Below are 20,211 nucleotides of genomic sequence, written 5' to 3' on the forward strand. Positions count from 1 at the left end.
TTTGGTTTGTTTGGTTTTTTTTAGACCTATGCAGTTTTATGTGTATGAGTGTTCTGTGTACAGGTATGTCTGTGCACCACACACATGCAGCATTGTGGAGCCCAAAGGGGTGTCACAAAGCCTCTGGAAATGGAGTTGCAGCCCATTGTTAGCTGCCACATGGGTGCTGGGAACTGGACCTGTGTTGGCAAGAGCAACAAGTGCTCCTAAACTTCCGAGTCCCGGCCCTTTGCACAGTTATTTTTTATAGTCATTTTAAAGTAAATTTTAAAAAAAACAAATATAAATATTTAAAACGGAAAAAATACTTTCTCCCCTTCTGGGATAACTTTCTTCCGTCTTGGAAGCAGCTTTTGAGCAATTGTAATTATTATGATTTTACGCCATCAGACTGCAGACTGGCTCGCCAAAAGTCACAGGACAAAACAGTAGTGCTGTTGCCAGCACTAGACTACATCTGTCCTTGTCCAGATGTTATCTCTCAGAACTATCTATTTACTGATTAACCAGTCCCGGGACTTTTATTAGACACAAACCAAGAAGCCAAGATAATGAGATTAGTGGAAAAGGAATTTGTTCCTTTTTCTTGGTGGTCTGAGACAAACAAAAGTATGTATGGTTGGTTAGCGAAGAGGTTTTTGTTTGTTTGGTTGGTTGTTTTTTTTTTTTTTTAACTTTTTTCTTAAAGGAAGAAATAACTCCCTGAGGAAAAAGGAAATTCAGAATGCCAACTCACAGCTCGGGTCTTTCAAGAAATGCATTGGTTTTTTTTTTTTTTTTTGTTTTTGTTTTTTTTTTAGTTAAGGTCCTTGACTATTAGGAGAGACTGGTAGAAAGAGGGGACTCCATTGAGAAATTAAAATGAGCATTAAAATGAAAACGAGTTTCAGTTTGAGAGAAACCTCCCCTCTGAAAAGCAAAAGGAAGCCTCCTGTCTTTACTACACGTTCAGGCTGTTAATCTATTTAAATAGATCTACACAATTTCAAAATAAAACAGTTGGAAAGGAGGCCAGATACCACGTGTGAGGGCCAACAAGCCCGCTGTGCCTGCCTCTGGTGATTTCATCATTGAGTTCCTCAGGGACAGTTGACTTGGAATTTTTCAAGGGGAAAAAAAAAGAGGGATTTTGTGGGGGGGGGGTGGTTGTTGTCCTAAGAGGAATTACAAATTGTCTGTTGATTTCAACAGTCTTGATAATCCTTGGCTTTCTTCCCAGGCCTGTGAGAAACTCCAGCAACATCCTGTCTTACTTAGCAAGTTTCGTTTTCTCCTAAAAAGCTTTCTATCCATAAACTCGGCCTCTGTGGGATTTTTCACTTTTTTCTTTCTCTCCAGTCTCTACCGCACTTCTGCAAGCTGGCATGAAACTTGCCAAGAATGGAGTCTGGAAAGCAAATGTCTTACAATGCCTGACCCCAAATGGTCTATCTCTAGTCATCTTGCCTAAAGACCCAGGTTGATCCGAGAAGCCTTTTACCCTGGAAAGATATTTCCGCTGTCAGGGGAGGAAGGAGCCCTTGTAGGTAGGAAGCCTAGGCTCTGGGGTTCAGGGATTCAGGGCCTCCAGGGCTCTGGGGTTCAGCAGCTCAGGACATCCTGGGTTAAGGGGTTCAGCATCTGGAGGCTCTGGCCAACCTCAACACCAGCTCCTACCCAATGGGCCTTCTTCCTCTGGGTCATCTCAGCCGCCCTCGAGAGATATTCCTGAGCCCTGTAGCCTCCACACCATGAGCTGGGCTTCTAGAGGCATTGGTGCCTCCCACACTTGCCAAATCTCCTATGAAAGCCGCACACCGCTCCCTCCCGGCATGCCCAGGGTCGCTAAGTCTCCACTCTGCTACCTAGGGAAAATGGCTTCCTCAGGATAGGAGGCAGAGGGACAGTGGGGACAGAGAGTAGAGCCCCAGGGCACATATTACCTTTCCTCCCTAAAGTGCTTCTTTTCTTCAGCCGATCAGATCGGTGCAGGCAGCCGCAGCAGCTAGCTACACACGTAGAGTGAGCGTTGAGCTCCGGGTGGAGGAAAGTTCTGGAAGCAAACTGGCTGGGCATGCGCACTGTGCATAGCCCAACTAGAAGAGGTCACAGAATCAATGGCTCAAGATTTCAACCCTGTGGCTGATGCCAGATCTGCCCAGCTGAGTTCTGGTCCCTGTTTGTCACTTGCGAACACTTATACCGAGTATTTACTGTACTTGAAGAACACTGTTCCAGGATCGGTGCTGGGTTACCACCAGGTTCAAACGTGGGTCTTTACAAACCCTCCTGTAATAGAAGGCGAGACTAGAGTATCCCAGACCATCTAACTATATCCGATCTGTGAGGATGAGCCTTGACGTGTCGGGAGCACCTGCAGCAGAGAGGACTGACGGCTTGTGGAGCTAAGAGAAGACTCCCCAAAGCTGGGGCGCTGAAGAGGATAAATTACCATGCTGCATGCAGCCTAAGCATGCCCAGTGGTCACATTACAGACACGAAAGAGACACGAGCAGTGAATCAGAAAGTGAGAAGAAAGAGTGATGCAAGAGGCCGAGAACGTAAACCAGACAGCCCATGCTGAGCCTTCGCTCTAAGAAGTCTCCATCGGCTCTGACTGGCTCGATGCTACTTGCAACAGGGCGTATGCTCTGTCAGGGCATATGCACACGTCGACAATTTCTGACATGCACATACTGAATTTTAGGCAGTTCCACTCCCCACTCCCCTCTCTCATCCCTCACTCCTGATGGAAATGGTCTTCTTCCCAGAAATGCCCCTCCTACTCTGAACCCTTGTTTTCTTTTTTGGCGCATAAACATTAATTAAGGGTGGAGCCTCATGAGCCCCTCCCCTAGGTATGATGAAACGATGACCGATGCTCTGTGTGTCCTAAACAGTTGCAATGCAATGGGCCGACCAGTCCAGAACACTATCTCAGTACTCCTCCCCAACCTCTGGCTCCTTCTAGCCCCTTCTCTGGGATGGTCCCGGAACCCGGGGACAGTGGTGACAGGTGTACTGCTGAGGGTCGGAATACTCAGTAATTCTCTGCCCTTCGGCTAGTTACAAGTCTCTGATAGACCACTACCCACTGGCAGTCTACTCTTGCTATTAATCTTAACAACCACTTGTGAAACTGGGATTTATTGTCTAGAGAGATCCAAGGCTGGCAGAACTGGACTAAATCTGATGACTAAACTTATCAAAAGTCACCATAAGTTTTGCTTTTCAAACTGATTTCCGTAACATTTTACTTATATGTTATTAATCTAGAGATAAACCATTAAAAAGCATGGATTGCGTAACATAAAAGATGAATGTAATTATCCCCATATTCTAAAACATGCATTCCTTAGGGATACGGGAAGATTATTGCTCCAAGGACAGCCATCAGTCTGGGAAGGCTAAACAACAACAACAACAACCTCTTAGACATTAGTGGGGCACAGGATGCAGATCTACAAACCCAATACTCACAGGCTGAGGCAGGAGAATGGCCTGTTCAAAGTCAGCCTGCTATACACAGTGAGACCTTGACCTTATCTTCAAAAGAAAAAACAAACTGTATTACAATGATTAATGCCCAACTGAGGTTCAGCCTTACCCTATAAAGTTTATTTCTTAGCATATATTATAATAATACGGGCTGGAGAGATGGCTCAGCGGTTAAGAGCGCTGACTGCTCTTCCAGAGGCCCTGAGTTCAATTCCCAGCAACCACATGGTGGCTCACAACCATCTGTAATGAGATCTGATGCCCTCTTCTGGTGTGTCTGAAGACAGTGACAGCGTACCGTGTACTTACATAAAACAAACAAATAAATCTTAAAAAAATAATAATACATAGAATATATTTATCTATTACAATAATGTAGTATATATTTTGCATATTTCCATTTCTCTCTCTTTAGGGAGAAATTTACTTTTGATTTTGGTTTCTTTATTTTAAACTTAGTTAGGTTCCATATGATTTTCCATAGGGAAAGGGAGTATGTAAGGAAGAAGTTGGTAAAGATTGTTCAGATGTCTTTTACCTTGATTTGGGGAATATTTTTAGTTTTGATCTTACCAAGGTTAGGGTATACCTTGGGTTGTAGCATTGCCTGCTACCTGAGGACTCTCGAAAACTGCCTTCAATTCAGTCAAACTCCAGCGGGGAGGAGGGATAAAGAGGGCCGAAAGCTGCTGCCTAACAGAGAGGAGAGGAAAAGTAATTTACGTGATAGTTGTTCATTTTGTCCAGATAAACATTTAAAAGGAAGATGCGCAAGCTGTTTCTATGAAACCCTGGTCCAGCCACCTCTAGAGGAGGTAAAGAAAGAATAGAAAGTCTTTGTGGAGACGGTCGAAGTCTGGACACGTATGCAGTCAATTACAGAACAATAGCATCTCTTAGCTATTAACTTTCCCTTCCACTAATGAGTGCACTCAATGATTTTGTGAAATAAAGCCAAAGAATTCTAATAGTTTTTACCAGTCCTGCCTTAATTAACAATTGTGTGAGGTAGAGCAAAAAAAAAAATAATACTTTGTTTTATTTAATACTTTTTGCCAGTTGTGTCCAGCATTTGGTCAGACCCTTGCAATATCTCCATGATGTCCTAAGGCACTATTGTCTGGCCTCGATGTATCACAGGACTATATATAGCACCAAACACATATAATGCACTTTTGTTTTCATTTGTTCCTTTTTCTCAGATCCTATTTTAAAAGGGAGGTTGTTGGCTCTGTTCCTTTGTCCTTTGTCGTTTTATATCTGTTTCTTTCATCTAGCTTGCATCCTGTCCAAGCACTATTCTCCGAGGAAGCATTTCTCTTGCTGCAATACTGACTCTTGTTTTAGTCTCAACATCTACAAGAATTTAGAACAATGAGAGCATTTTTTTAACAGCTACTCTGCTTTTTAAACTCTTTGCTATTGAATGTCATTTAACACACGTAGCTTCTTTAAACTCGGGAATGTTTGCTTTCTTGTTTTACAGTCACACTGTGAGTGGCACAGACGGTTTGCGAAACACTTGGAAAGGGTGGCAGGGAACAGAACAGCTGTGGCTTATGCCACTAATCAATTACGGTGACGGCGACTTGCAGCAACAGCCACACAAAATGGATTTACCCCTCACAAATTAAGAAGCTTATTGTCACGGGAAAATATTAATGTATTGTGTAGAGAGGATCACTTCCCAGGAGGGAAGCACATCTCCAACCTTCGTCATAGGGCATTAATAAACTCATCGTATAATCTATTCTGCATCCAGGTAGCAAGTTGGCCTGTGCTGAAAGAGGGTGCTGTGGTGGTTTCGCATCCCTTACTCTAAACCACTCGTTTATGTGAAATGGGAGTAGAACGTGCAGAAATTCCCTGGGATCTGAGAGCAGGGTTTTCCCCAGGACAATCAAGTTTGCGGGTTAATTTAGTTCTTCTAGGTCAGCTGAGGAGACCAGCCAATCAGAGACGGGAAGGAAAAGGGATTTCCTAAATAAATATGACCACCAAGAACATGTTCTCTGAAGACATTCTCAGCCTTGACTCCAGCACGGTGACTTAATAGAGCTCGGCTCTGCCATGAAGTCCGTTGCTCTATTCCTCATGGGCATCATCTTCCTGGATCACTGTGGAGTTCGAGGTGAGGACTTTTACAATGAGTTAAGTTACTAAATTCTGGGCTCTGCATCACTGCATGAGTCTTCTCAGGCCAACAGATAGAACCGAATGTCTTGCATGCAATCAAAAGTTATATTGTGGGGGTTGGGGATTTAGCTCAGTGGTAGAGCGCTTGCCTAGCAAGCGCAAGGCCCTGAGTTCGGTCCCCAGCTCCGAAAAAAAGAAAAATGAAAAAAAAGAAAGTTATATTGCTCTGTCATCAAAGCAGTCTGATGCTGCGAGCAATTGTCCAAAGGTCATAATCGGTACCTACCAAGTCAAACATGCCTTCTTGGTGTAGGTATTGTGAGCTCACGGTGAGAGGTCAAAGCCTATTTGGACATTTTAATAATGAGAAACCACTTCTCAGATATAAAGGGGGGATTCTAGGGACTTTATTTCTTGTTGAGTGTGTCATTTGTCGTGCAAGATATGAAATCTACAGCACCGGCAACAGGGAGTGACCTGAGAGATCCTTCTCTTTTTTTCCTAAGATTTATTTATTTATTCTATATAAGTACACTGTAGCTATCTTCAGACACACCAGAAGAGGGCATCGGGATCTCATTACAGATGGTTGTGAGCCACCGTGTGGTTGCTGGGATTTAGAACTCGGGACCTCTAGGAAGGGCAGTCCGTGCTCGTAACCACCGAGCCATCTCTCCAGCCCGAGAGATTCTCTTCTAAGTTGCCTCCTGCCTCATTTTCCTCACCTGATGCTGGGTAGCGATAAGAATGTCTGTGGTTAACCAACCGAGAATTCGGAAGTCAGAGAGGTTGCCTCTTTGGAAATGACACCTCCCTTGAAAGGCAGTGACGATGATTTACACACACACACACACACACACACACACACACACACACACACACAGACAGAGAGAGAGAGAGAGTCACAGCAATAATGACTGAGACAAACCCATCATTCTAATGGACCCGAATAATGTGTATTATCTTTCTTCCAGGAACCCTAGTGATAAGGAATCAGCGATGCTCCTGCATCAGCACCAGCCAAGGCACATTCCACTACAAATCCCTCAAAGACCTCAAACAGTTTGCCCCAAGCCCTAACTGCAACAAAACTGAAATCATGTAAGTAAACGTTTCCAACACATGCATTCCACACTGGACTTCATGGGAGTCTCACCCTCAGATGAGTCTGCCTACTCCCTTTCTCTCTTCTTCCTCAAAGTAAGAAACCTGGAAACAAAAAAATGAAAGATGATGTATCCTTTAAATAATTAATTGTTTCCTGAGACCAAATTACCTTTTTAAGGCTATTTAGGGTTTTTTTTTTTTTCTTTTCTTTTTTTCAGAGCTGGGGACCGAACTCAGGGCCTTGCGCTTCCTAGGCAAGCGCTCTACCACTGAGCTAAATCCCCAACCCCGCTATTTAGGTTTTTAATTCAGAAAACATATGTTTGAATATCAAAATAATTAAGTATAATTAATATGTCCCTGTTAATCATTAATTGTATCCCTATTAAATACTCCTATTAACATAAAATACATGAATGGAATTTCAGTGAATCAATAAAAACATTTTTAAAAAATAAAAGAAGGGGCTGGGGATTTAGCTCAGTGGTAGAGCGCTTGCCTAGGAAGCGCAAGGCCCTGGGTTCGGTCCCCAGCTCCGAAAAAAAGAACCAAAAAAAAAAAAAAAAAAAAAAAGAAGAAAAGTAAAATCAATAAAGGTAAACATTATATTATCTACTAACTCAAGTTTCTGAGTTTCGGTTTCCCTAAGCCAAGCATAGTCCACAATATTAAACAGAATATTCCAGAAATGAGTGAGTCATAAGATTTTAATAATTTCACTCTAGTACATTGTTGTAACTGATTCAACTTGATATTATTTATGGTTGCTAATATCTTGCTCTGTTTAATGTACACATTAGACTTTATCTTAGGTACGTAGGCATATAGGTACATAGATGCCATGTGAGAGTGTAGGAAGCTGGACGTCTTCCCTATATAGATGGGAGAAGTTGTCTTTTGTAATTTGATTTTTCCTTGACACAATAATAGTGGACAGTTTTTCATGACAATTTTCTCTAGTAATGCTACACTTGTTAGTTTTCAGGGGATGTTAGGATTGAACCTAGGACTCTTCACAGGCTATGCGTGTACTTTCTCTCTCTACTTAACCCTAACCCTGAATCCTAATAATGAAATTTAAAGTGTTTTGAGGGGTTACAGAGAGATGACTGAGAGGTTAAGAGGGCCTGAGTCTGGTTATATTACCCACACTGGACAACTCGTAACCATCTGGAACTCCACCCCCAGCAGATCCTACCTTCTTCTGGATTATGTGGGGACCCGCATATACACAGACACACAGAAGTTAGAGATAAAATAAATTTTGATCCATGTTCTGTGTGTTCAAGGGCACATGCCATAGCATATAGCAACTGGGACAACTTGGCCGACTCGGTTTTCTCTTCTGTCCTTATCTGGGTTCTGGGCTTCAGCTCAGCTCTCCAGGCTTCTGAGGCAAGTGTGCTTACGAGCTGCACCCACTCACTGGCTCTAATAATGACTTTTAATGGCTAAGCTGCTTTACGTCATATTGATAGGCCACAGTTTGTGTAGCCTATTCACATTTCTAGAAGCAAAGGTTATGTAAAAGAAAATTCACTATTGTCACACTATTACTATTGTAGAATTGTCTTTAATTCTCCTAGTAATTTTTTTCTAGAGATTAGAATTTCTTGTTTGTTTGGTTTTGTTTTGAGACAGAGTCTTGCTAGGTAGCCAAGGCTGGCCTCAGTCTCATGGCCCTCCTATATATACATATATGTATAAATATATATGTATATATATATATATGTCATTCATATGACCTTTGACACATAAATTAAGGGATTCTATACGGAATAGCTATTCTTTTTTTTTTTTTTTTTTTTTGGTTCTTTTTTTTTCGGAGCTGGGGACCGAACCCAGGGCCTTGCGCTTCCTAGGTAAGTGCTCTACCACTGAGCTAAATCCCCAGCCCCGGAATAGCTATTCTTATTCTCAAGATATATAGAGAGGGGTTGGGGATTTAGCTCAGTGGTAGACCGCTTGCCTAGCAAGCGCAAAGCCCTGGGTTCGGTTCCCAGCTCCGAAAAAAAAAGAAAAGAAAAGAAAAGATATATAGAGAAATTAATTTTTAGAAATTGAGGTTTCTCCTGAAAGATCTGCTACTTTTATCTACCCGTTAATCTTAGGAAGACATTTTGCTACAATTTAAGTGGTTCCAACTGGGAAACTCAGCAAAATGCATGCTTGTTTCACTGTTACTATTAAGAATTATTAAATTGTTACTGTGGGGAGAAGGCTTACTTGTGTCTCTTTGGCACAGCGCTACACTGAAGAACGGAGATCAAACCTGCCTAGACCCAGATTCAGCAAGGGTGAAGAAGCTGATGAAAGAATGGGAGAAAAAGGTTGGTGAGGGGAGGAACACAAATTGCTTTCTTTTAGAGATCAACTCAGAAAGTCAACAGACTCTGGGCACACCCAGTAAGGATCCATTTTCCATCCTTTTGAATAGTATCAAGTAGTAAGTTGCTAAGGATTCAAAAATAATAAGTTATAACCCCTTCCCTGTATAGCAGGTCGCTCTTGATAATATATAAAAATCAACAGACTTGGTGGAAGACATTTAGAATAGTGTATACACAAGAATCTTGAGGATTATGAAGAAAAGGGTAGTTGACTTGGCCAAGAGGCGGTGTTGTAGCGAGTTTTAAGATAGACTTCTATCAAGTGACCGCTGATCTGGATCGTTAAAGATAAGATTTTAACCAGGCAGCTAATTAAGTACAGCGTGGGCGTCGCTGGTTTCAAGTGGAGTAAGGTGTGTTCAGCGAGCCTGAAGTATGTAGCTGTGTTTTAAATGTAGAGATCAAAGGGGTTGAGATGAGAAAGAAGCCAAGGACACAGCAAGAAGAACTGTGTGGTGGCTAAGGAGCTGGGTTTGAGAAGAGCCATGGTGTATGTACTAGGAAGCTTGAGTCACCACGCCTGACTCCTGGGTCTGCCCCAGATCTGTGCTCGCTGTTAAAGTTTCAGGCTACACTCTCACCCAGCCTCGCCCACTTTCAGTGGTTCTCAACCTTCCTGATACTGAAACCCTTTGATACAGTCCCTCATGTTGAGGTGACTCCCGGCCATAAAATTATCTCGTTGCTGCTTCATAACTGTAACTCTTCCTACTGTTGTGAATCATAATGTAAACACCTGATACGCAGGATATCTGATAGGTGCCCGAATGGGTTTCCGCCCACACGTGGTTGAACCATTGACTTATATGGAAAGTGGATGATAACAGAACTAGCCTGCCCCCAAAGGGCAGTGTTTGTCCCAGGTGGATAACAGGATGTGAAGACGGCTAGATGTCAGAAAAACAGGCAAACAGAAAATGAGCCAAGTGACTCTGAGAGATCAGAGACTTTAGCTGGCTCTGAGGATAAGGAATGATCGCACTTAGGAGGAGTCCGACCATCCCGAGGGGGAGAAATTACACCATTGGAAAGCATTGCCTCTTTCTCATTTCTTGCAGATCAGCCAAAAGAAAAAGCAAAAGAGGGGGAAAAACCATCAAAGGAACAAGAAAACCCGAAAAGCTAAAACACCCCACCATCCGGAGTCAAAGAAGACTGCATAAGAGACCACTTTACCAACAAGCGCTCTGCATCTAAACGGCTTTTAGATCATACTGAAACGCCTTCCCTTTAATACACAACTCGTTCACTACAAAACATTGTGCGCGAATTTGAAATTATAGCTAAAGCTAGGAAGTCAAGTGTAAAACTCAAGTAGTAAGAATTTCTAGAGGCGAAAACTGTCTTTGTTCTACGCAGCCAACAAAATTTCATCGAGCCCTTGAGCACAGCCGTGATATCAAATCTGGGCAAGTGTCCCACAAACAACAGATGCCTGGCTTCTAGAGCCACACATGACAAAGCCTCTGGAGTCTTCTGAGGCTTGCATCACCAAGCTCCAGGCTTGGTGCTGCCGTCTGGCTGCTGGTGAGCTAGACTTTCAGCAGCTGCATTTGAGTCACCCTTGAGCCCCTGCACAAAGTGTGTCTCAGAGATCCGTACAAATGGTCTGGGGGTTCCACCAGGGTTGGAGACCACCAGGGTTGGCGACCACCAGGGTTGGCTTCCAGAACCTTCCATGTAGCTTTTTGAGACCATGGAATTTCATCATTAATTCGATCCCATGTTCAAGGCTTATTCCACATTTGCCTCTTAAATAAAACTCCCCTAGACGGTTGTGGATGTAGCTTAGTGGCAGAATACTTGGTGTTTGCACGGACCTGACCCTTGAAAGAACATTTCCTGGCTTCTCAAATTCCCTTAAATCTATCTCGCTTGCCGCTCAGCATTTCAGAGTAAACACGTCACTGTTATCTAATTGGATTGTTTTGTTTATTGTTCTCTTCCCAATGAGATTGATTTTAGAGAGTAGGGGATTATTCCCCCAAATCTTCCACAGTGCCTACAAGAACTTGGTTTTGAATAATTTCCTAACTGTATGTGTTAGAGGTAGAAAGGATGTTAGACACCAGGCATTGGCCAATCCCTGGCTCCTCCAGATGGCTTCCTCTAACCCTTGGCCTCCTTGCCTGCCTGCTTGCTTGCTTGCTTGTTTGCTACTTTTTAAAGATTGAGTCTCTCGTCTGGCTGTCCTAAAACTCACAAACTAGTCAAGGCTGGCCTTGAATTCACATATATCTGTATCCTACTGCTTCCTGAATGCTGGGATTAAAGGTGCGTGCTGCTATGCCTGCCTTCCTTCCTCCCGCCCTCCCTTCCTTCCTTAGATTACTTAGCTTATTATCCTCAGGGATCTTCAATGCATGAGCCAGAGTGGGTGAAAAGACAGCCTTACCTTGTGACAGGAAGCTAATGTCTTTAACAGACAGGAATCACGCATTCAAGACATTTGCTGATATTTGGGGCTCCTCGAAAAAATACACAGGCCATCTAGAAATGTGTAAACTTTCATTGAAGACAGGTTTCACTGATTGGTAAATAGTAGACCTTTCCTCACTCCAGACAAAATTCCTCTGAAATCACTCTTGATCAGGACAAGCTGGGAGTCAACACAATTGCTGTCAAATCCTCTCACAAGTTTACCCTAGCTGAATACGACTTTCCTTGCCACCTTCCCTCACTGCAGAACTCCCAGAGAGTGATTATATGGATTGCCACATCAGTCAGAGGACTGGCGAAATGGCAAGGGTGGGGCTTGAGGTGACCAGAGTTCCATTCCCAGAACCCATGCGTGGTGAGCCTCACAACCGCCTCAAACTCCAGCTCCAGGGCAGCCATTTCTCTCTTCTGGCCTTTGCAAACACTGCCCAGATGTACACAGGCCCACACTCGGACGGGACAACACACATGATTTAAGACGCCACATAAACATCTTTATAGAGATGTTTTAAAGGAACTAAGAGCTACAGGAAACAGTAAATTCTGTTAGTGGAAGTGTGGATGGGGCCAAGTTAGCCTGTGTGGGAGTTGGAAACTGCCCTGGAGAAGAGGTCCAATGAATTAAATAGAAAAGAATGTCTCTGGGCAGAAGCTCAGCCTCCTCCACGCATATTTCTCAACTGTTGCCATTCCTCACGCTGCAGGTGGTTTTGAGTGCGGCTGGGAGGACTCCCATGCAAACATCATTGCACAGTCATAAGGTCGTCCAGCTCCCTCCAGGTAACTTACTTTAGGGGGAAAAAAACTAACAGTGACTCCTAACTAGTTAGCCGGTGGCCCTTGCGTCTGATAGCGGGTTTGTACATAACCCCTAAAGATTGTGTATTTTGACTAAATAATTATGAGGGAGACATATGCCTACAGTATGACTTCATATATATACCCTAATTTTTAATTCAAAAAAATTTAGCATATATGCGCTGAAGCCATTTTGTGAAAGAATAGTGACATCAGTGTACTAAATAAACTTGGTTTTTTGAAAAAAAATGTCTTTTGTCTGCCCTTGGTTACTGTGTGCTTCAGGAGAATTCTCATTTACCCTTTATCCCTTTGCCATTTGGCTTTCTCTCATGGTGTTGATGTCAGCTGAGATAAAAAACATGAAAACACTTTAAGGGTCTCCTTAAGTACAGAAAAAAAAAAAAGAACTTCTATGGCATGGAATAAAACACGGACTCAGTTAGAGGGCCCATTGCTGTGGTGAAACACCATGATCAAAAGTAACTTGGGGAGGGGAGGGTTTCTTTCACCCGTGTCTCAGTATCACGTGATATCATGGAAGGCAGACAGGTCAGGAAATCAAACAGGGCAGGGACCTAGCAGCAGGAGCTGATGGAAAAGAGGCTATGGAATGATGCTTACTGGCTTGTTTACCGTGGCTCGCTTAGTCTGTTTTCTTATACCACCCAAGACCACCAGCCAGAGGTGGCACCACCCACAATTGGCTGGGTTCTCCCAGTTGAGTCACTAAGTAAGGCTTGTCTATAGCTTGATCTTATAATGTCCTCAATTGTAGTCCCTTCCTCTCAGATGACCTGACCTTGTGTCAAACTGACATATAGCTAGCTAATACATTACCTTACAACAACATGTAGGGACTGGAGAGAGTGCTTAGGAGCATTGACTGACCTTCTGGAAGACCCAGGTTCAATTCCCGTGACAGCTTATAACTGTCTGTAACTCCACTTCCAGGGGATTTGATTTCCTGTTCCACTATGCACAGGCAAAACACCCACGTGGTTAAAATTAAATAAAAATACGAAGAATTATATAGCCTGGAACTGATTCTCGAATTATCTAGAGTAACACTATTCTAGTGAGCTATAAGCCCAGCAAACCAAACACATCTTCTCTTCTCTCTCCTAAAACTGCATATGTTCAAGGGACATGAAGCCTCAAGTAGGAATGGTGGAGCCCCAAATGGTGAATCAATTATTTAAGATCTGAAGAGGGCATCAGATCTCACTATAGATGGTTGTGAGCCACCATGTGGTTGCTGGGAATTGAACTCAGGACCTCTGGAAGAGCAGTCAGTGCTCTTAACCACTGAGCCGTCTCTCCAGCCCCTGGAGTCTCTTTCCAGGTGTGCTTCTCAGAGTTAGCTTACAAGGAAGGGGTGAGATTTGGAAAAGCGAGAGAGCAACACCGATCTTCAGAGGACCACTAGGCAAACCGGAACACCGTGACTCTCAGCTCGTCTTGGTCTCTTCCTGCACAGCTGGTTTGTCTTCCCCATTGCTGACCTGAGATCACTGGTGCTCCCGGGTCCCCCAGGAGAAGCAGTGGATCTACAAAGGTCATACTGATGAAGAAGTAGCAGCTTCCCGTAAGTCGCAGCCCTTATTTGGCAAGCGGGGCTCAGTTTCCTTGCAAGCTGCGTTGTCCAGCTGGCCTAGTGCATCTGTTAGAGTAGTCAATAATTCTTTCTCCTGGCCCCTGCTTTTCCCACTGGGATTTTTTACTTCCCAGCATCCTCACTTCGTTCCCGTAGGAAACCCTGTGTTCCTGTAGGAAACCTTTCCTTCCCACGATGTCTAATAGAGAGACTCTGTTCCCTAATTGATACAATTGCGTACAAAAAATAGTTATTTTCATAAATTATGTTTCAGTTTATCTATTAGTGACTTTTCTAAGGCTGTGATAAAGGCCACGTATAGAAGGAAAGGTTTATTTGGGGTTATGGTTCCTGAGGGATAAGAGGCCACCATGGTAGCAGGCAGCAAATAGGAAGGCAGAAACTGCTGAGAGCTCCCATCTTGAACTGCAAACAGGAAGGTACTAGGGAACTCAGAATGGTTTATGGCTTTGAAACCTCAAAGCTCCACCCCCAACCCCGCCCCACCCCCAACCCCGCCCCACTCCATCCTACTCCCAACCCCATGCCACCCCACCCCCACCGCGCCCCACCCCCAGTCATACTTACTCCAGCATCCAAACAGTAACACCAGCTGGGAAACAAACTTGAAACATCGGAGCCTATGGGTAACTAGGTAACATTCTCACTCAAACTACTGTAGTTGAATGTTACTTCAAAGTCTCCTCCTTGTTTTCAGTAAAATAGCCACCCCGCTTTCAACTCCACTCTGTTACTGGTTTCGAACATAGAGCATGCGTATAAAAGCAGCGAATAAAATGAGAACACGCAGATTTTACGTTATTATTTTTAAAAAATAAGAACTGTCTGGGCGTGATGGTACATGCCTTTAATCCCAGGACTCCGGAGGCAGAAACAGGCAGAAGCAGGAAGATCTCCGAGAGTTCCCGGCCAGCCTGGTCTGCAGAGTAATTTTCAGGACAGCCAGAGGTACACAGAGAAACCCTGTCTCAAAAACAAACAAACAAACAAACAAACAAACAGCAACAAAAAACCCCAACTGGCTCAAATGCTTCACACACACACACACACACACACACACACACACACACACACACACACACACACATTTTTATGGTTCTAAACATGGGTTGACGCTGTCAACTTTCTCTTAGTGCCTTTTTTTTCTTTTTCTTTTTTCAGAGCTGGGGACCGAACCCAGGGCCTTACACTTGCTAGGCAAGCGCTCTACCACTGAGCTAAATCCCCAGCCCCCTCTTAGTGCCTTTGCCAAGTGGTCGTATGTCACGTGCGGATGGTTTGAAGGAAAAGTGAGAGTCTATTCTACAGTCCTACTAGGAGTGACTGACACACAGTCTCACTCCACTCTTCATCTTCTGCGTGTTGGTCACTTAGCAGCTGACCTCACTGATGGTGACTAAGGTCTGTATTATGTAAGATGGTGCTATCTTTTCCTTCACAAAACTGGAAGGTAGCTTTAATGAATCCCCGCTAAGAAAACCGAAGCAAATGACATCATTATGTCTTAAAATAAAAGATAAGGAAATTATAAAAAAAAATAAAAGGAAAGGAACTCATAGTGAAGTAAAAATAATAAAAGTAAAATAATAAATAGTAAAAATAATAAAGCAACATAAGCTAGGAAAAGTTAAGATGTGCTTCTGCTGTAGGAGTTTTTTAATTTTACGGCCCAGACGCACTCCCTCTTCTTGCCTCCACATTCATACACGGACACATAACATGTAATTAAAAAGAAGTCTTTAGTAAAACATGTGATTCTTGTTCCCCACCTGCACACACAAGTTTATACTGTTTGGCTTCAGAACTCCTGTCTCCTTCACCACTGCGTGCCTACGTATAGAGCAGGCCCTAACATTTCGGAATTCCTTAACAAGAGGTTTTTTGTTGATTGGCGTGTGTGTCACCCTAAGTTTTCTCAAAGGTCTTTACCAGAGCCTTTTTAGCTGCTCTGGTCATGCTTACTTACAAGTGCCCTCATTTCTACCCTCAGCCTGGCCTGCACCTCGCACCTACTCTGCTTCGCCCCGCCCCGCCCCGCCCCTTCCCCTGACCTCTGCCTGTATGAGATCCCAGTCCCACTTTTCTTTTTTAAAGATTTGTTTATTTTAAGCACATGAGTACACTGTTGCTGTCTTCAGACACACCAGAAGAGGGCATTGGATCTCATTACAGATGGTTGTGAGCCACCATGGGAATTGCTGGGAATTGAACTCAGGTCCTCTGGAAGAGCGATCAGTGCTCTTAACTGCTGAGCCATCTCTCCAGTCCCCGAGTCCCACTTTTCAAAACCGAATCCTGGGATGCCCCTGGATCAGACGCTGAAGTCTCTGACTGACAAGTGCCTTCACATAGGAAGATCTACTCTCTTGGTGATATTTTAAACTGTTTTCCTACACCAAGAAGCATTGTATTCCTAAACAATTAATAAAAACAAAGACCTGGCTCTATGACTTTATTTTTTATTTAAACTGGCAAGCTCTCAGTTAAGTAATTGGGATAGATGTTTGTGTGAGAAAATGGAAAGTTGTTTCCTGCCCACTGCTGAAGAAAGCATCCAGGCCTCAGGCACGACAGCCTGGTGCTTTCTCCATTGAACCACAAGTCAAGCCCAGCAACAGGGCAATTGAACAGTCTAGCCTTCATCTGTGAATAAGATTAGGATCTGTAATAAACTTATAGGCGATAAGAGGAGGAGGAAAAGAAGATCAGAGAGAAGATGTCTTAGTGTTCTATCAATCGAAGATGCAGCATGACGTGGCCACTCTTACAAAGGAAAGCATTTAATTGGGACTGGCTTACACATTCAGAAGATTAGTCCATTGTCCTCATAGAGGGGAATGTGGTGACAGACAGACAGGCCTTGTGTTGGAGAGTTTACATCTGGATTGGCAGGCAGCAGAAGAGAGAGAGGAACACTGGGCCTCACTTGGACATTTTGTGGGGTTGGGAGTGGTTAGGGTTTGAGACAGGGTTTCTCTGTGTAACCCCAGCTGTCCCAAAAACTCACTCTATTGAACAGCCTGGCCTTGAACTCACAGAGATCCAGCTGCCTCTGCCTCCTGAGTGCTGGGATTAGCCGACCCTATGACACACTTTTTCCAACAAGGCCACACCTCCTAATCCTTCTCAAGTAATGCCACTCCCTGATGACTAACATTCAAATATCTGAGCCTATGCCTATTCTTATGTAAACCACTGGGGGGGGGGGGCGAAAGAAAAAGAAAGAAAGAAAGAAAGAAAGAAAGAAAGAAGGAAAGACAGACAAACAGAAAGAAAGAAAGAAGTCAATTAGAGGGAATGGTGCCAAGTTATAAATAACTCTTTGCTTTCCATAAAAGTCTTCCATAAATCAGGAATGGTGGCTTGTACCTGTAAGCCCAGCATTTGGAAGAAGACTTAGAAAGTTTATGAATTCAAAGCTAGTCTGGGATGTACAACCAGATCCCATTTCAGGAAAATATTAAAATTTTACTTTACAAATAGTGAAACCTTACCCCTTGAATGTGCTATGTTTCAAGGCTATATTAAAGATTTATTTATTTATTTTTATAAGTACACTGCCGCTGTCTTCAGACACACCAGAAGAGGGCATCAGATCTCATTACAGATGGTTGTGAGCCACCTTGTGGTTACTGCGATTTGAACTCAGGACTCTGGAAGAGCAGTCAGTGCCCTTAACCACTGAGCCATCTCTCCAGCCCCAAGACTGTATTTCATAGGGGATAAAAATTTACACAATGTCTATCGTGACCTTGGGTTTTCCTACTTGTTTCCTATTATGATAAAAATCAGTAATACCCAAATGCAGCCACACAATAATCTTCCCCTGGCTGAACTTGATGTAGGAGTAACAGCAGTTTTCCCTGAACAAGGCAGCAAATCGTGTCCAGTTCATCTGCCTTCCTCTAGGTAACTGGCAGATAAGGCCTTTGTTCCTGTTGTCCTTCTGTTCTGATGTTAAACAGGGGCTGTCCCACTAAGGAGCCTAGTGACTTCTTCTGACTCTCACAATCATTAAATCTTTCAAGGTCGACTAAAGTGTCACCACCCTAAAAATCTACTGCGTAGCATAGATTACCCTCCTGCGGGCTGGAGAGGTGGCTATAAAATTTATCTATTTATAAAATAAATAATTAAATAAATCTTTAAAAAAAGATTACCCTCCTGTAATATTATCTATGAGCTTAATTTAAAGTTTGCGTAGAAGGTAGATAGGTTCATTATTTTTAAACACGCATACACCAGCTACACACACACGCACACACACACACGTCTCAAGGAAATTGTGGGAGGTGATGTCTGTGTCATGTTAACTTGAGGATGGATCTACAAACTCAGTAATTTGTACACATTAAATATGTACAATTTTTCATTTAGCCCTCACACATCAATGTTTGGTTTGTGTGTTTGTTTAGGACAGGGTCTCTTCCAGGCCAGACTAACCTCAAACTCCCGAGGACTGCAGATGTACCACAGGTGAGCCCTCCAGCAACTGAGCTGTATCCTTAGCTCAGCTTTGCGTGTGTATGATATGTGTGCATGTATTTGCACATATGTGTACATGTTCCCATGTATGTGTTTCTGGGAGTGAGAACACAAGCGAACCACAGCCTCAGGAGAAGTTTCTTAGGTACAGTTCTGTAACGCCCACCTCGTCCGGCAAGGAAGACTCAACACCGACGGATCCTTGTCAACAGCCTTTATTGCAGGACACCTTCATTGCTGATACGGGGACCTCGAGCAGCAAAATCGCTCGCCTTATATACACAACAGTATGCTAATAATCCTTCAGGGATTGTCGGGGCACGGGTCACCCCACTATCACCCCACTACTTATCCTCCAGGGATTGGCGGAGAATGAGTCACCTCACTAGCATGGTACCGCCCCTCATTAGCATATTACTGGCCAACTGACACCAGGTGCAAAACCTGCGCATGCGCAGTGCTGTTGTTCACTACTGGAGGGCGCCATACACAGTTCACCTTGTTTTTGAGACAGACTATTTCACTGGCCTGGACCTTGCCAGGTGGGTAGGCTACCTTGCCAGTGAGCATGGAAGGTGTATTTATCCCCTGCCCTGTGCCTCATGTCATAGCCATCAGGCCACTGTAATGGCCACAATGGCAGATTTTTTTTTTCTTTTGTAATGTGGATTCTAGGGATGGAACTCAGTCTTCATGTTCCCAAGGCAAACTAGTTAAGGACTGAATCATACCCTCAGCCACAGAAAATAATAAGTGCAGAAAAAAAAATCACAATATGTTTTTACTCTTCAAGCTCTCAAATGTGAAAACAGAAGGAAAAAAAACTCTTCAGTGGGTTTTTTTTTGGGGGGGGTGGATACTTTATTTTTTTTTAAGGACCTGGCAGCAAGTTTTAAGAAAAATAAATCAGGGCTGGAGAGATGGCTCAGTGGTTAAGAGCACTGACTGCTCTTCCAGAGGTCATGAGTTCAATTCCCAGCAACCACATGGTGGCTCACAACCATCTGTAATGGGATCTGGTGCCCTCTTCTGGCCTGCAGTCACATATGCAGGCAGAATGCTGTACATTAAATAAATCTTTAAAAAAAAGAAAAAAGAAGAAGAAAAATACAGTGGTAGAGCGCTTACCTAGGAAGCGCAAGGCCCTGGGTTCGGTCCCCAGCTCCGAAAAAAAGAACCAAAAAAAAAAAAAAAAAAAAAAAAAGAAGAAGAAGAAGAAAAATAAATCAAAGGATTGAATTAAACCTAGGATTATAGGTGTATCCACCAACAGCCCTAAATAGTTCTCTTATCCCAAGGAAGAAAAGAAATAAATGGACTTGCTGGCAAAATTCACAATAGATATACAAAGTAGCGGAGAAGGGGAGGAACAATGTAACAAGAAGCTATCGGCCAGTGAAGTGGCTCAACGTGGCGGTGCTTACTGCCCACCCGGGCAACCGGAGTTGGATTCTAAAGTTAGCTTTCGAAGAGGCTGAAGTGTCTTAGCGCTGATTTTCATCTGCAGGTGGTCATTTCACCAATCAAAATTTGACAAAATTTTGGGGGTTTTGTTGTTAAAACAAAGCAGGCGCTCCCCCTAGTGGCTACTTTACCAGCTTCTCAAAACAATGTATTTTAAGCAGACCAGAACATTCTTAACGCTGGTTTCTTTTCTTTCTTATCTTTTTTATGTGCACGGTGTTTTACCTGTGTCTAAGCCTGTGCACCACATACATGCAGGGTATCTGCAAAAGGCAGAAAACGGCGTCAGAATTCCCA

At 43.4% G+C, this 20,211-nt stretch overlaps 2 protein-coding genes across 7 annotated transcripts in view; one reads left to right on the forward strand and one right to left on the reverse strand.

Annotated features, from left to right (window-relative positions):
• Positions 1–2,045, reverse strand: part of Art3 (ADP-ribosyltransferase 3) — an 83,980-nt gene extending 81,935 nt beyond the window's left edge. For 5 of the 6 annotated variants that reach the window (XM_087582909.1, XM_087582901.1, XM_087582905.1 and 2 more), the window contains exon 1: positions 1,923–2,045. The gene's annotated coding sequence lies outside the window, so the exon portion shown is untranslated. The remainder of the gene's footprint in view (positions 1–1,922) is intronic. The other variant, NM_001012034.1, reaches the window with a different exon arrangement.
• Positions 2,046–5,453: 3,408 nt separating this feature from the next.
• Cxcl9 (C-X-C motif chemokine ligand 9) lies at positions 5,454–10,355 on the forward strand. The gene is given in 4 exon segments (NM_145672.4): positions 5,454–5,608; positions 6,588–6,714; positions 8,966–9,050; positions 10,169–10,355. Coding segments are annotated over 4 exon segments (378 nt in total). The 5' UTR covers positions 5,454–5,547; the 3' UTR covers positions 10,274–10,355.
• The last annotated feature ends 9,856 nt before the right edge of the window (positions 10,356–20,211 follow it).

This window comes from Rattus norvegicus, chromosome 14, assembly GCF_021556685.1.
Source record: "Rattus norvegicus strain SHRSP/BbbUtx chromosome 14, alternate assembly SHRSP_T2T, whole genome shotgun sequence".
NCBI lineage: Eukaryota > Metazoa > Chordata > Mammalia > Rodentia > Muridae > Rattus > Rattus norvegicus.